At 43.5% G+C, this 16,806-nt stretch overlaps 1 protein-coding gene across 3 annotated transcripts in view; it reads left to right on the top strand.

Moving 5' to 3' along the window:
* The window catches only part of lin54 (lin-54 DREAM MuvB core complex component), a 35,343-nt gene that overhangs the window by 9,726 nt on the left and 8,811 nt on the right, over nucleotides 1-16,806 (top strand). For all 3 annotated transcript variants that reach the window (XM_034192448.1, XM_034192447.1, XM_034192446.1), the window contains exons 3-9: nucleotides 7,272-7,383; nucleotides 7,545-7,675; nucleotides 13,474-13,629; nucleotides 14,216-14,411; nucleotides 14,530-14,603; nucleotides 15,828-16,025; nucleotides 16,187-16,278. In XM_034192448.1, coding sequence (XP_034048339.1) covers nucleotides 7,272-7,383; nucleotides 7,545-7,675; nucleotides 13,474-13,629; nucleotides 14,216-14,411; nucleotides 14,530-14,603; nucleotides 15,828-16,025; nucleotides 16,187-16,278 — 959 coding nt within the window. The remainder of the gene's footprint in view (nucleotides 1-7,271; nucleotides 7,384-7,544; nucleotides 7,676-13,473; nucleotides 13,630-14,215; nucleotides 14,412-14,529; nucleotides 14,604-15,827; nucleotides 16,026-16,186; nucleotides 16,279-16,806) is intronic.

The raw sequence follows: 16,806 nt of genomic DNA, 5'->3' as shown, positions 1-16,806 counted from the left end.
CAGACTTTTCACACTGTTTGTTTGAGCATTTGGTCTCTGATATTTTTTGAAATGGTACTGTGTTTCAGAGGTAGGATGAAATGTTAGGACTCTGGCATTGTGACAACAGTAAGATTTTGGCGTCCACACGGTAAGGGCATGATAACATTACGCTGACTGATGACATACAGTAATCAAATACGAGTTTATACGGTCATGGCTGGAGGAAAATGATGAGCTCAGAGATTATTTCTCAGACTACGTGAGGAAGCTGAATGCATCTGGTGTCAGGACCACTTGAAGTATGCTTCACATGGAAAACAAATGAAACACAAAGTTGCTCGAAAGTCTGTGCCGTCAAAGTTTCTCGCTGCAAAGGAGGCTATCAATAGTTGGTTCTTATTTCCTGAATTCCTTCTGTTCATGAAGTGGAAATATCTGTGAAGGACTTAAAATGACAATGGAACAGTTAAATTCCGAGCGTTGTGTGTGTATATACACACACACACACATACAGTAAAACTTGCGGAAGGCATTATCGTATAAACTGGATGCTCTCACTCACTGGACAAAAACAAAAGACCCAATGTTTTTGTATGTTTTTTTTTTTCATGTAATAACCACCATTGGACAAAACGCCCCGCCCCGTCATTTCCATTAAAAACCCCTCGCATGTACCGGACAGAGCAGTTTGAACGTGTCCAGTAACAGAGGTATGAAATGAAGTTCTGCACTGACACTCACCGATTTGAGGAAAGTGGGTACTTATATTTCATTGATTACACGCCTGGGCATTTATTATTATTTTTTTTTCAAACTACGCTCAGACCTGGCGCCTCAATGAGGCAGGCTTTTATTCAAGGCCAGCGATTATTAGCAAAATGCTGCTTGCTGCTGGCACTTTAATTTCTCCTCTGAGATCAATAAAGTTTATCTTTAATATGGTGTTTAGTTTCACACATATCCCCGGATGTGATGAACCAAAGACAAATGCTTTAGATCAGAGCCCTCTGCGTGGCTGCAAACTCTCTCCGTAGCCTGGTCGAAGCAACGGAGACAGCAAGGGTTGTGATTGGTCACTTCTTCGCTTTCACTCCTTCCTCTTCTGTCATATTTTAAAAGTTTTTGCAGTGCGCATGCCAATTACATTTCAATCATGGATCAAATAGAGGAATGTTTGGGAGAAAAGTCTGTAAATATGCCCAACTTTACAACATGACCAATTTATGGAGGGAAATTGCACATACTGTTGGTTTGGAGGTTGATGATTGTATAAAGAAGTGGAGCTCATTGAGGGACAAATTGATCCAGAAAAAGCCACTGTTCCTGTGGTAAAATGCATTAAGATGCCCACCAACATGACAGAGAACTTTAAGGGTCATTCACATGTTGACATCATTGCGTGGCCACAGAGTTGTGGAAGCATAAATCAAGCTTTAGGATTTTTAGGTACCACTCCGCAGTGGACTTAAAAAAAAAAAAAAAAAAAGCGTGACTCGACCAAATGTCCAGTGCTTATTTAAGGCCGGCGTCGATTTATTTATTTTTTTTCAGATGAAGTTTTGACCCTACCATTAAATGAGGCAGGTCCGATTCAGGATTCCCCGTAGATCGCTCATCGCCTCCTGACTGTAACTAATCTGTTACAGACGTATAATGGATTTTGTCCGTTTTATACATATAATGTATTTCGATTATAATGGACAAAATTCGCTGGTCAACCTGAATCCATTATATGTGAGTTTTATTGTATTTAGTGTTACTCTCTATGTTGTCTGGATTAAATAGACAAGTTAGAAGATTTCCACGCTCCACCTGTCACTTATAGCTTCGTATGACTATAAAAATGCTGTTCCTGAGTGAGTGACCAGTTACTAGATCTACTTCAACCAGCTCTATGACATCATCTCATGCAGCAGACTTACCCCATATCCTCCTGACTGCCAGGACATATATATATATATATATATATATATATATATATATACACTCAACAAAAATATAAACGTAACACTTTTGGTTTTGCTCCCATTTTGTATGAGATGAACTCAAAGATCTAAAACTTTTTCCACATACACAATATCACCATTTCCCTCAAATATTGTTCACAAACCAGTCTAAATCTGTGATAGTGAGCACTTCTCCTTTGCTGAGATAATCCATCCCACCTCACAGGTGTGCCATATCAAGATGCTGATTAGACACCATGATTAGTGCACAGGTGTGCCTTAGACTGCCCACAATAAAATGCCACTCTGAAAGGTGCAGTTTTGTTTTATTGGGGGGGGGGGGATACCAGTCAGTATCTGGTGTGACCACCATTTGCCTCATGCAGTGCAACACATCTCCTTCGCATAGAGTTGATCAGGTTGTCAATTGTGGCCTGTGGAATGTTGGTCCACTCCTCGTCAATGGCTGTGGGAAGTTGCTGGATATTGGCAGGAACTGGTACACGCTGTCGTATACGCCGGTCCAGAGCATCCCAAACATGCTCAATGGGTGACATGTCCGGGGAGTATGCCGGCCATGCAAGAACTGGGACATTTTCAGCTTCCAAGAATTGTGTACAGATCCTTGCAACATGGGGCCGTGCATTATCCTGCTGCAACATGAGGTGATGTTCTTGGATGTATGGCACAACAATGGGCCTCAGGATCTCGTCACGGTATCTCTGTGCATTCAAAATGCCATCAATAAAATGCACCTGTGTTCTTCATCCATAACAGACGCCTGCCCATACCATAACCCCACCACCACCATGGGCCACTCGATCCACAACATTGACATCAGAAAACCGCTCACCCACACGACGCCACACACGCTGTCTGCCATCTGCCCTGAACAGTGTGAACCGGGATTCATCCGTGAAGAGAACACCTCTCCAACGTGCCAAACGCCAGCGAATGTGAGCATTTGCCCACTCAAGTCGGTTACGACGACGAACTGGAGTCAGGTCGAGACCCCGATGAAGACAACGAGCATGCAGATGAGCTTCCCTGAGACGGTTTCTGACAGTTTGTGCAGAAATTCTTTGGTTATACAAACCGATTGTTTCAGCAGCTGTCCGAGTGGCTGGTCTCAGACGATCTTGGAGGTGAACATGCTAGATGTGGAGGTCCTGGGCTGGTGTGGTTACACGTGGTCTGCAGTTGTGAGGCTGGTTGGATGTACTGCCAAATTCTCTGAAACGCCTTTGGAGACGGCTTATGGTAGAGAAATGAACATTCAATACACGAGCAACAGCTCTGGTTGACATTCCTGCTGTCAGCATGCCAATTGCACGCTCCCTCAAATCTTGCGACATCTGTGGCATTGTGCTGTGTGATAAAACTGCACCTTTCAGAGTGGCCTTTTATTGTGGGCAGTCTAAGGCACACCTGTGCACTAATCATGGTGTCTAATCAGCATCTTGATATGGCACACCTGTGAGGTGGGATGGATTATCTCAGCAAAGGAGAAGTGCTCACTATCACAGATTTAGACTGGTTTGTGAACAATATTTGAGGGAAATGGTGATATTGTGTATGTGGAAAAAGTTTTAGATCTTTGAGTTCATCTCATACAAAATGGGAGCAAAACCAAAAGTGTTGCGTTTATATTTTTGTTGTGTGTGTGTGTGTGTCCTGGCAGGCAGGAGGATATACACCTGGCATTAAAAGGCATTTTTGGTGATTGAATTTTAATCAGAGTACTTGACCACATGAAGTGACTGGTATAAATATGCCCAGAAGCCAGTGAAGACTGATTGTGACTTGCGACTGGCCAAACCGTCTCCAGCGGCAGTCAGGGACAAATGGAGACAGTTTGAAGGTGTTGTGATGCAGTAAAGTGCAACACCACTATGTGCTCCCAGACTTGACTTGCATTTCTCTTAGCTTTTGGTTGTGTGGCTAATAGGTAGATCTAGTGCAGACACATTGAGACCACTTTGAAACAGAGTAAATGGAAATGCATTTTCAGTCCACATACAGCTACTGCATGGACGGTAGTTTTCTTTTATTTCTTTTCTTTTTAAACCAGGACCCTCGTCTGCGTGGCTGCACAGGTCTTTTTGGATAACATCAATTGCAGTCTTATGCAAATTAAAAAAAAATAATAGTTTGATGGTGCGTACATGTTTTTGTGAACGTCCCCCTCCCGTCCCTCCATTTTTGCATCCCTGCATCCAGCTAAGCAGCTGTATAATCATGTTTCTCCTCTGCAGCTTTGTAGTTGCTGAAGGCTGCTTATTTCCCTGCTTTATAAAGCAAATAAATCATTTAAAGATAAAATAAGATGCAGTGGCCCAGCTACCACTTTTTTCTTTCTTTTTTTGACCTGTGCAAAACTGGAGTGCTGTGAGCTGGACATCAGAGCGTAATCAGTTTTCACTGAAGTTGGTGGAGGCACATTCATTTCAGGTGTAAATTAAATTGGGTTGGAATCATATCTGGATACGAGACACACTTTAATTCCAGGTGTGAATGAGGACAGTGATGTGAGCTGAGCAGAGATGTTCTGAGCATCAGTTTCTGCACTAAAGTGCACTGAGTTTCAAAGCTCCTTCTGAGTGTCAGTGTTTTGTTCAGTTGGGAATGATGGAAGGTTTCCAAAGCTTCATGTTCTAACAGCTTCAAGTGACATGCCTCCTCTGGAGGACTTAACACAAACCACTCCCACAAAACATTGCATCAATCTGTGTTTTTCAAATTCCTCAAATATCCGCATCATAAATCGGATTTCCGTAATGGATTGGTCAAGGGCTGGATTGACAACTGCCACCAGTACTGTTATCCAGCAGAACACGAATTTAAACTATGCTGCTGTTACGTGAAGCAGAAGGAGCGGAGTGAGGTGTGTCCGGAGGCAGTGGGAGAGGACAAAGGTGAGAAGTGCGGTGGTTGAGATTCAGAGTGTCAGATTTAAAGAATCAAAGGAGGGTGCACACTGTTGGACTGTATCCACTGCAGAAGGTGCACATTGAAAGAGATTGGAGAGTGTAAGGTGGTGAAGAGGGGAAAGCATAGCTCGAGAGCACTAAGTGGGAGTTGTAGGTTGATTCTGAATGTGAAAAAGACAAGAATGAGGGCTGAGCCGAGGGTCATATGGTGGAAGCTGTAGGAGACTGTTGTTTGAAATTCTGAGAGGAAGTGAGACTGGCACTGTATGGTGATGAAGAGATGCTGGACATCTGAGCAGCTACTGCAAAAGTGGTGAGGCAGACTGCTAGTAAAGGAGTCCATGGGCCAGAAGCCAGCTTTGACCTAATCAGAACCACTTAAAGGGACTAAACAAAACTTAAACTTCAGGCTCTGTATACCCTGGCCAACACAAAAGTGTGTGCATCTGTATTTTATTTTATTTTTTTACATTATTGGTTGAGCTAATATGATTAATCAGTGGATTAGTTTTGACTGAGTTGATGAGCTTGGTCTCCAGAGTAATGGTCAAACAAGGTCAATGTTCACTGGATTATGTGAGATGTTACTCATTACATGATAACTAAGCATAACAGATGGTGCAAACTTTTCCTTTTTAAACCCTGTAACGTCAACCAGTATTTGCATTTAACCCCCCCTCCCCCAGACTGGAGCACCTTTGACGTTTGACCCCTGTACAGACTAAAATGGACCTTTTGTCACAGTTTTTGCTGTTTTTACAGAGGGATTGCACGTCAATTCCCCCACCCCACCAAACATGCTACTTTACCCTCCTGCCAAAATAGTTACACTCTAATATGGCCACAGACGCTGTCACACTTGGTCATAAAGATAAGTAGCTTATGATGATGATAACTTAAGCTATGCATGCTTGGATGATGCTAAGTAAAAAGTTCTCATCTGTGAAAAACAGTGCATCCTTATTGGTTGTTGTCTGGCACTGGTAATGTCACTGCTGATTGTGTAAAGCAGAATGATGCTGTTACTTAAGGACATCAGCTTTACAGCGGTCAGATTCCTCTGTCTGTAGGTTTTAAATTTGTAAAGGGGGTGGAGTCTGTGCCGCAGACAATTTCAGGCCGCCAGTGTGTTTGTGCTGGTTTCAAACACAGCTTGGGTTAGTATCACTCTACCAACCAGACTAAAAACCAATCCCTTTGACGAGGGGGGGCTGATCTACTTTACCTCCATGCGCGCACACACAGCAGAGACTTTTTGTGGATGGTCATGGCTGTGAGGGATCTGTCACACACACACTGAGTGGATTTTACAGCCTTCCAGCACACTCGGGTGTCTTCAGACTGCCGTTTGCGCTCTCTTCCCTCCTCCACTAACACGGCAACATGGCTGACAGAAATAGGAGAGAAACACTTGCTCCTTTTTGCAGAACAGCACTAAGTAACAACTTCGGTAGATTACTCAGCAGCAATGATGCTTAACATTACAAACCACAAGAGGAGAAACATTGCCAGTCAAAGAAAACACACTAAAACAACCATAATGAAAAAGGCAAAGTGCAGGACTAACGGGTGTAAGTTTTCCTTTGTCCCTGCTGCCATTTCTCTGTTAAATAGGTTCCCTGCTAAATAAGTGATCTGGCATGTCTTTTCTCTGTATTTATTACTGTTGTTGTTGTCTGTATGATTGTGGCAGTGACTGTCTCTTTCCTGGCTGCACAAAAATTTCACCACAGGGATAGTAAAGATCTTTTTTCCTTGACCAAAGTGAAGTGGATAGCATACCAAATGGCACAGCCCTCGTAATGACACAATTTCTAACAGCCAAAGTGATTTTCTACATTGTTTATTTTGTAGAATAAAAGTTTTCATGTCTGCAAAAAAAAAAGTACAAAACACAATACTAAAATGTTTGTGAAAGGCTCATATCTTGAGTTATTATCGACCAACAGATGTACAGTATCAGTCGGGCTCTAATAGCTACCACCCTGGGATGATTGTTGTACATTTTTGTGCACTCCAACTGGATTGTAGGTGTTGTTTAGTGCCCTTACGTGCTACAGAAAACCTGCTTGTCCCATGGACAAAGGTACTTAGTGTGACTTTTAGACAGAGGAAGGTGGAATGATTACTTCCAGGAAAGGTTTCAGGAGGAAGAGGTTGATGAGCAAAAATTGGGATACTATGTGCTTTATGCAAAAAATACTGCTAAAACAGTAATCAGTAACTTCAGTAATCAGTGCTGCTGATTATTACTGAAGTTAACTGATGATGCAATTAGTCTGTTCAGTTCAACACAGTAATGTATTCTAGTTTTGCCCGCTTGGTTTATTTAATTTTAAATGTATTCACGTTCTGGTCTTCAATGTGTGAATGTGTGAATATGATCCATCTTAACATTATCAAATATCTCCAGATTGCTAAGAAAACACCACCATCCTCAGCTGCACCAATCAAATTTATCATCACGAAAACGGTGAACACCAAAGGTCTCAGTACGCAGACAGCAGTGTCTCCTGTCATTGCCGGTACGTACAGAGGTATTGTTAAGTGTTCAGTTTACTGTGGGCATTGTTCACTTTCAAGCCAGTATATTACGATGTGTGCATTGTTATGTTGACCCTCCTCCTGTACTTTCAGATGTTTCTGCTGTCTTTAAATAATCGTTTATTGATCTTTCTGATCACAGGACGTGTACTAACTCAGAATTCCTCTGCAATTCCACCAAAGACCATCACAATTTCTGAGCCTCACACCACCAGCATCCAGAGTATCTCTGGCAAAAAAATAGCCATTTCACCACTTAAGACTCCCACCAAGGTATGTGCTGCAGTACTGAACATTTACTCATTGACCCCGTACAGTTCATACTCACATTTTATAGACTCCCAAGCTAAAACACAGGGAACTGTCATAACTGCTGTCTTTGACTATCATAATACAGTGAGGGAGGTTCTCATCCATCATCCTCTTGGCACGTGGTGTTCCAGTGTACATTGCCAAGACGTTGGGTAGAGTTTTTCAAGTTGCATGCTGACTGCACAGCCACAGAAAATGGTACAGACATGTTAGTTTGTCATTTTAAGTATTGCAGAGGTAATAATTAATTAATACATTTATCTGTCTAAAACTCATGGTCTGTGTCAGACCATGAGTTTTATTGTGTTAGAGTTTTCAGAAGCTCCCATGACCAGTACAAAATCAAGGACCGAGACGTCGCCCGGTAAGCGGAGCCGGGGCCCCACCCTGGAGCCAGGCCTGGTGTTGGGGCTCATGCTCAAGTGCCTGGTGCGACATGGGCCCGCCCTCCTGTGGGTTCACCACTTGCAGAGGGGGCCATGGGGGTCGGGTGCAGAGAGGATTGGGTGGCAGTCGAGGGCGGGTGGCCCGGCGGCCCGGTCTGTGCTGACAGCCCCTGGCTGTTGGGACGTGGAACGTCACCTTGCTTGGGGGGGGAGGAGCCTGAGCTTGTGCGGGATGTCGAGAGATACCGACTAGAGATAGTCGGGCTCACCTCCACACACAGCTTGGGCTCTGGTACCCAACTCCTGGAGAGGAGCTGGACGCTCCACTTTTCTGGCGTTGCCCATGGGGAGAGGCGGAGCGCTGGGGTAGCATTGCTTATTGCTCCCTAGCTCAGTCGCCATGTGTTGGAGTTCACCCCAGTGAATGAGAGGGTCACATCTCTACTCCTTCGGGTCGGGGGCAGGTCTCTCACTGTTGTCTCGGCCTACGGGCCGAGCAGCAGTGCAGAGTACCCGACCTTCTTGGAGTCCCTGGGAGGGTACTAGATAGTGCTGCGACTGGGGACTCTATTGTTCTCCTGGGGGATTTCAACGCCCACGTGGGCGGCGACAGTGAGACCTGGAGGGGGTTGATCGGAAAGCACGGCCTCCCCGATCTGAACTCAGTGGTGTTCAGTTGTTGGACTTCTGTGCTAGTCACAGTTTGTCCATCACGAACACCATGTTCGAGCACAAGCGTGTCCATAAGTGCACGTGGCACCAGGACACCCTGAGCCGGAGGTTGATAGTCGACTTTGTAGTTGTATCATCTGACCTTCGGCCATGTGTCTCGGACACTCGGGTGAAGAGAGGGGGTGAGCTGTCAGCCGATCACCACCTGGTGGTGAGTTGGATCTGCTGGGAGGGGAGGAAGCCGGTCAGACCTGGCAGGTCCAAACGTATCATGAGGGTCTGCTGGGAACCACTGGTGGAACCCTGTGTCAGCGAGGTCTTCAACTCCCACCTCCAGGAGAGCTTCTACCAGATCTCAGGGAGGTTGGAGACATGGAGTCCAAGTGAACCATGTTCTCCACCTCCATTGTTGATGCGGCTGGTGTCTCTGGTGCCTGTAGTGGCGGCAATCCCCAAACTCGGTGGTGGGGCACCCTGTGGGGGGTGCTCCGCAAGTACGGGGTCCAGGGTCCTTTGCTAAGGGCTATCCGATCCCTGTACAACCGCAGCAGGAGCTTGGTTCACATTGCTGGTAGTAAGTCAAACCTGTTTCCAGTGCACGTTGGCCAACGCCAGGGCTGCCCTTTGTCACCGGTTCTGTTCATTACCTTTATGGACAGAATTTCTAGGCACAGTCAGGGTGTAGAGGGGGTCCGGTTTGGGAACCACAGAATCTTGTCTCTGCTGTTGGCGGACGATGTGGTTCTGTTGGCTTCGTCAAATCAGGACCTTCAGCGTGCACTGGAGCGGTTTGCAGCCGAGTGTGAAACGTCCGGGATGAAAATCAGCACCTCCAAATCCGAGGCCATGGTTCTCGACCGGAAAAAGGTGCTTTGCCCTCTTCAGGTCGGTGGAGTGTCCTTGCCTCAAGTGGAGGAGTTTAAGTATCTCGGGGTCTTGTTCACAAGTGAGGGACGAATTGGGGCATGAGATCGACAGACGGATCGGTGCAGCATCTGCAGTGATGCGGTCGCTGTATCGGACCGTTGTGGTGAAGAGAGAGCTGAGCAGGAGGGCAAAGCTCTTGATTTGTCGATCGATCTGTGTTCCAACCCTCGCCTGTGGTCATGAGATTTGGCTCATGACTGAAAGAACGAGATCGTGACTGCAGGCTGCTGAGGTGAGTTTCCTCCACAGGGTGGCTGGGCGCTCCCTTAGAGATAGGGTGAGGAGCTCGGTCACTCGGGAGAAGCTCGGAGTCGAGCCGCTGCTCCTCCACGTCGAAAGGAGCCAGCTGAGGTGGCTCTGGCATCTTTTCCGGATGCCCCCTGGACGCCTCACTGGAGAGGTGTTCTAGGCACGTCCCATCGGGAGGAGGCCCCGGGGAAGACCCAGGACACGCTGGAGGGACTACATCTCTTGGCTGGCTTGGGAACGCCTTGGGGTTCCCCCAGAGGAGCTGGGGGAGGTGTGTGTGGATCAGGAGGTCTGGGCAGCTTTGCTTGAGCTGCTGCTCCTGCGACCCAACTCCGGATAAAGCGGAAGAAAATGGATGGATGGATGGATGGATGGATTTATCTGTGGCTGAAATAGTGAAGTGAGGCACATCCAGTTTTTCGGGAAATGGTTTTATTCATTGAAATATGGTGTTAGAGCTTCTTTTTAAAAACTGAGACACCAAGTGTGTTCTAATCTGATTTTCTTTTTCATGCTAATTCTGTTAACACACACACATGTTCAAAAAAGTCTCTGAGAACATATCTTCCTTCACAAGTGGATCATTAGTAGTGAAAGCATGGATGCTTATTCGCCATCTTTGGATGGATTTCCGTCTTTTTGCAAAATCTCGCCATCTGAAAGAACTAGCAAAACATTAATTTTTATTTCCTCAAATCTGTGAAATGGTATTTTAGCGGAAAAACTCCAAATCGCTGAGAAATTTATCATAAAATAGTGGTGTGTTCAGGGTTCTAGCTAGCGCAGACTTGCGTTACGGCCCGTTATGCTTATTTTGGACAGTTATGATTTTCAGTACAGCGTCTGTAATCAACCGTTGCTGCAGCGCGACTCCAGTTTGAAGCGTGAATCGAAGCAATGCTTCGATTCAATGGCCCGTGGCTCTTTGATTCGCTGCTCTTCAGAAGCGGTAAGTCTGCTTCTTAACCCCTCTGAAAGCCATTAAAATATCATGAGTCATTTTTGTGTGGATTAAAGTCACTAACTGGGACTCTTGTCTTGTTGCAGTCGAGAAACGAGCTTCAAACGCTGCACGGCTCTCTGACTCTGTCTCTCTGAGACAGAGTCCGCTCGGAATTAATAACTTCAAAACGAATCGCTGCTTTAAATAAAATGACACCTCTTACAAACGTTGCAATACAGACAATAAATTACAATCCACTAAAATGTTTTTTCCTCCCAGAATGAGACGTCCTGCATTCTTTATAAACCTGACCTGCAGCACATCTGCAAGAGCTCAGCTCATAGGTATGGAAATACATTAATGCCAATAATAATGTCTGAAAGGAAATGCTTTTGACAAAAACTAACAGATTTTATTTCTGTTTATGTCCAGAGATCAAGGATCCACCATGTAGAGTTTATTATGTCCAGAGTTTAAGGATCCAGTAACCAATTTCATATTTATTTACTTTAAGACTCAATAAAATGTTCAGTTTCAATTTAATCAGCTTATAAAGCGCCAAATTACAACAAAAGCCGTCTCAAGGTGCCTCACACAGAACAGTTCAACATAAAAAATTAAATAAATACAAATAAAAAAAAATTCAACTACTTAATTAAAAACAGAAGTAAAAGAATAAAACATAACAAAATAAAAACTACTTATAAGAAAGAGAATAAAAATAGGTTTTAAGTCTTGACATAAAAATGTCCATGGACTCCGACTGCCTCACTGAGGGTCATGTACTGGCTAATCCAGAATGAGATTGCCCACTCAACAAACTTCCCCCTTCTGGACATGATGAAGGGACTTGGGCTGTCGTACCTGGCTTTTCCCCTTTGGGTACCCCTAGAATGGCCAATTTTTAGCTTGAATTTTCAAAAGCTTCTCCCTTTCTGCACCCCCCGGTCGCTTTGCTCTCTTGACATTACCACTACGCTAAAATTTTATCCAAGCTAGAACCCTGTGTGTTTACCGAGATGGAGGCGGCCATCTCGGAATCCGCAATGTGAAGACGACATGCATTTTGATTGGTTAAAAATCACGGCAACTCTACCACTGCAGATTCTCTTTACGCTCACATTAGCGGTGCGAGACGAGGCATAGTGCGGTGTGTCTCGATGTCCCAGACATCTTTCTCAGCTTCCTGCTCCAAATCTGTCTTCAACTAAATTTCTACCCGTTCACTCGTTCGTCGTTCAATTCGCTTTTAACTTAACAATTCGTCACAAACACAGGTATGTTAATGATTTAATGTTCAGATGAACTTATAAGAGATAATTTAGCAGAATTAATTTTATTTTTTGTCGTAAAATATTATGTTAAAGTACCGGGAGTAACAAGCTAGTCTATCCCCAAAGCCTGCATAATTCCTCATGGCGATGGTGTCATCTATAATTATTGTTGTTGTTGCTCATTTTAGAGCCAATTTGGACTCCCTTTCTTTCCACTTCAGTACTACAACTTTTATTTCTCCCCGTTCAATCCAAAACAATATGCATTGAGAAGAAACATTTATTGTAGTACACATTCAGGCTCTCCAGGCACATTTTCAAGAGCACAAAAGTGAATTGATCCTAAGCAGAATCTCATCAGTATTATGTTATGTATCTTTATCTAGTCTGAAAGCAATTATCTAGTCTCTAGTCTGAAAGCATTATGAAATTAACTAGTTCTTTGAATGTTGAGATTTTAATTGCCTAGTCTTTGAGCCCAATCAAAAACAAACTAAATCAATAAAGTTTTTTGCATGAGTTAGCTATATTTGTAAACTATTATGTTGTTATATTCTGTATTTACTCCTTTACTCCTTACGCCGAATCTCTGCTGTAAGCGAAATGAAGCAGTGCTTCATAAGAATCGGACTCAGATAATACACACTTCAGATACCGATCAGTTTCTGCTTTAACAGACAAACATGACGGAGAGCATTTATAAATAGACAGAAATCTGCCACCACTGGACTGGAGTGTGGAACAGGAAGTAAATTCTGACCAGATTCACATTCTGTTAAATAACCCTGTCTCAGAAAAGAAAACCAGAAATAAAAACACATTTCCCCTGAACGTCTTTGCAACATAGTCTGTAGATCTGATGTCAGTTTATGTATATGAAGCTGATGGACTGGTGCTGTATATGTGAGAGCAGTCAGTTCTTCTTCACTGCCCGACACAGTCCTGGATGTCACAGACAGTCCACGACAAATGCCGTCAACTTTAGTTTAAACTGATCTGAATCATAGTAATGGATAAAATAAAATGAATTGAAAATAGATATAAATAAGATGAATTAACATGACATATACAATTTGATTAAATCTTGCCCACAGGAAAAAGTAAATAATACTCAGCAACGCATACTGCCAAGAGATTAATTCTACGCTTGGGGAAAGGCTGGTCTGTTGTGTTGACTCACTTTCACTTAAGTCTCTAAGCAAACAAAAATCTGACAAAAAAAATTGTACTTTTTGTGATATTCAAATTTTTGGAGATACATCTGCCTGCAGTATTGGGGACTCAGTTGCACTTGTTTGGTCTTCTCAGGTGACTGTGGTATCTGTAGCTTCCCCAACCTCCGGTGCTCCTCCAAAGTCTGTGGCACTGCCCATCAACGTAGCCCTTGGTCAACAGATCCTTGCAGTTCAACACTCTACATCTGCGTCTCCAGTCAAGGTGGCCACAAGTCAGTCATCTGCACAGGTAAGATCAGGACGTGACTGCATCAGCTGTGTATTTGAAATGACTGCGTTTATTTGTGTTTGTCGCTGTTGCGGCTCCAAATTCTGGAATGACCTGCCTCAGCAGATTAGACAGGCTTCATCTCTGTCTGCTTCTAAATCTCTGTTGAAAACCCATCTCTTCTCCTTGACCTTTGGCACTTGAGATGTCGGCTTCATTCTTTTACTTCATTTTATTGTTTTTATCATATGGTTATTTTTATTCATGTTTTATGACTTTTAATTATTTTAGTTGTATTTTGTTTACTATTTTATGTGAATTATGTCTTTTATGATGATTTTTCTTTTCTGTACAGCACTTTGGTTGTTTTAAAGTGCTTAATAAATAATGTTGGTTGGTTGGTTGGTTAACAAGAAAACAAAAACACAAATAATAATAAAAAAAAATCAACTGCTATTTGTTTTGCTCGTTTGACACTTTGTTGTTCAGTGTCAGTCCTGTAGCGATGGTCACCAATTTGTTTTGTCAACATACTGCTTTTTTGTCTTTTGTTGTTTGTTAGCTTGAATTAAGTCTCAGTGCTTTATTTCTTCTAATATATTTGCAGAGCATTAAGCCGGTGCAGGCTGTGGGAGGAGTCAGCAACTCCCAGTTCAAGACCATCATCCCTCTTGCCACGCAGCCCAATATACAGCAGATTCAGGTGCCAGGTAGCAGGTTCCACTACGTCCGCCTCGTCACAGCGACCACAGCTGCTAGTACCGGACAGCCCGGTTGTGCCAGCACCAGCTCCACACAAACAGGTGTCCCTTTTGGACACGAACTGACCCATTGTGTCCTTCATATTATTGATCAGAGAAATAGAGTGAATGCAGACTTGAAAGCTCTTCTTTGGCAACTTGTGTTGTTTCTGCTTCACAGCTAAGCCTGTGGTGGTCGGCACAGGAGCAGTGAGGATGTCCGTCCCAATTGTTTCAGCACAAACCATAAAGCAGGTGATTTTATATATATTTTTTTTATCTGCTCACATTTTTTTTCACAGATATTTTTTTCTTTTAAATCTACATGCTTCAGTATTGAGTATCTGATATGACTCAACCTGAACTGATGTTTTGTGTTCAGCCCCAACACTGCAGATTCTGAGAACTTTCCCCGTCCTCAACTTGTTCATTGCCTTTGTGATCTTAAGTGTGGTGGTTCATAATCGACTGGACAAAGAGTGAGCACAGTCCCGGCACTGGAGTGTATTCTTTGAATCAAACTGGAAATCAAAGAGACACATTTAATTCAGTTCACTTAGCTGTTCTCTGGGATGTCCTGAAAATTTACAGGAACCTGTACAAGTTGCTGGACATCATAGTCATTTTATACACAGGTAGTGTGAGTACTGCACAGAGCAGGGACAGAATCTTTGAATTCTTTCCAGTGAATTCTGCTGTTTATCAGGGATAGGTTCTGACTCCTGCACTGTTCAGTGCTCGGTCCTGGGTGGGATTGTGAAGATCAGCAGCTTTGATTACAACTCCGGAGAAGCTGAGTGCAGCATACAGTGTCTGGATATGAGACTGTGCTTGATAAAAGACAAAAATCCAGGCATTCACAGGTTTTTCTGGCCTCGGCCATCAGAGGTGTGTTTGTAAATGTGATGAAAATGTTGAATTGTGGAGACATTCACGTATCTTGTTTGGCACAGTGATGTTTCTTGGTGCTGTTCCACTATGATCTGTTCATTTCAGAATAATTAGTGATATCAGCAGTTCTTCTGGAGACTCTCATCAGCTTCACGCTGGGGTATCCGGGGATAATCACGGGCACTAATGGGCCTCAGGGCTTATGTAGGCCTTAATTATGTCTGTCAGCAAAAAACTTGAACTTCTAATAAAGATTCAGAGGTGTGTAAATGGCAAAATCCACCTCTTGTCTGCATGCTCATGTTGCACTTTTTCTTTCTTTTTTTAAAGTAGACGTCAACATGGAAATGAATTCAAACAGTCACAGTTATTCACATTAATGTTACGATGTGTGTTTGTAGTCCAGTGTGGTGATGATTGTTAAACGCCTCAAACTCTGAGACAGAAAATGATCATAATTACTTGCTCACATGTCACAGCGTTTATGAAATGAGCTGTAACTTGGAACATTACTATGTATCTGATTTCTTTGCTTTCTTTGATGTTGTTGCATTCATGCATTTGTTTCTTTCTTTGTTTGTTTTATAGGTGGCACCCAAGCCCTTGACATCAGCAGCGCAGGTGGTGACGACCCCTCAGACACAGCAACGCCTGATCATGCCTGCAACTCCACTACCCCAGATCCAGCCCAATTTCACCAACCTTCCACCAGGCACGGTCCTGGCACCAGCTCCGGGCTCCGGGAATGTCGGCTATGCAGTCGTGCCAGCTCAATATGTCACACAGGTTCATTCCAGTTTGAGATGTCTAAAAATTTCCTGAAAGTAGAACTTGTTGGTCTTTGGGATAATTTGCCACTTATCAGTGACTGACCAGAAGTCTATGTACTGTAAACTTGTCGTAAACTCATACCTGAATGACAAGAATCTTATTTATTACTCATGCAGCTCCAACAGGCGCCATTTGTGACCTTAGCCAGCAGTTCCAATTTCCCCACGTCCACTGCTATCCAGACTCAGGCCAGACTGCCACTCAATGGGTAAGCCAACATTTAATATATGTTAGAATTTTTAAGGTGGAACACGTCATCATCATCATTTGTATGTTTTAGATTAAACCATATTAAATAATATGGTTCTTATGAAATAAGTAAAAATTGTTTTAATGTACCTGTTACAGTTGGAATAAATGTGACACGTTTTGGCTCACAACCTTTTTAGCAGGTTCTGTGAAAGTCTGTAAATTTCCATTCCTTTACCTTTTGTTTTGATTTGATCAACTTGAATTGATAAGGTAAAGAAAATAAAATGGGGAGGTGCTGGACTAGTGGTTAAGTGTTGGGCTTGAGACCAGAGGATCCTCAGTCCAAATCCCAGCCTGACCGGTAAATCATTAAGGGCCCTTGGGCAAGGTCCTTAATCCCCTAGTTGCTCCCGGTGTGTAGTGGGCGCCTTGCATGGCAGCACCCTGACATCGGGGTAAATGTAAGACATTATTGTAAAGCACTTTGAGTCTCTGATGCAGATGGAAAAGCACTATATAAATGCAGTCTTTACCATAACTTGCA

This window comes from Thalassophryne amazonica, chromosome 17 (genome assembly GCF_902500255.1).
Source record: "Thalassophryne amazonica chromosome 17, fThaAma1.1, whole genome shotgun sequence".
NCBI classification, from domain to species: Eukaryota; Metazoa; Chordata; class Actinopteri; order Batrachoidiformes; family Batrachoididae; genus Thalassophryne; species Thalassophryne amazonica.
The sequence above is the reverse complement of the archived record's forward strand: the minus strand, read 5'-3'. Positions and strand labels throughout refer to the sequence as shown.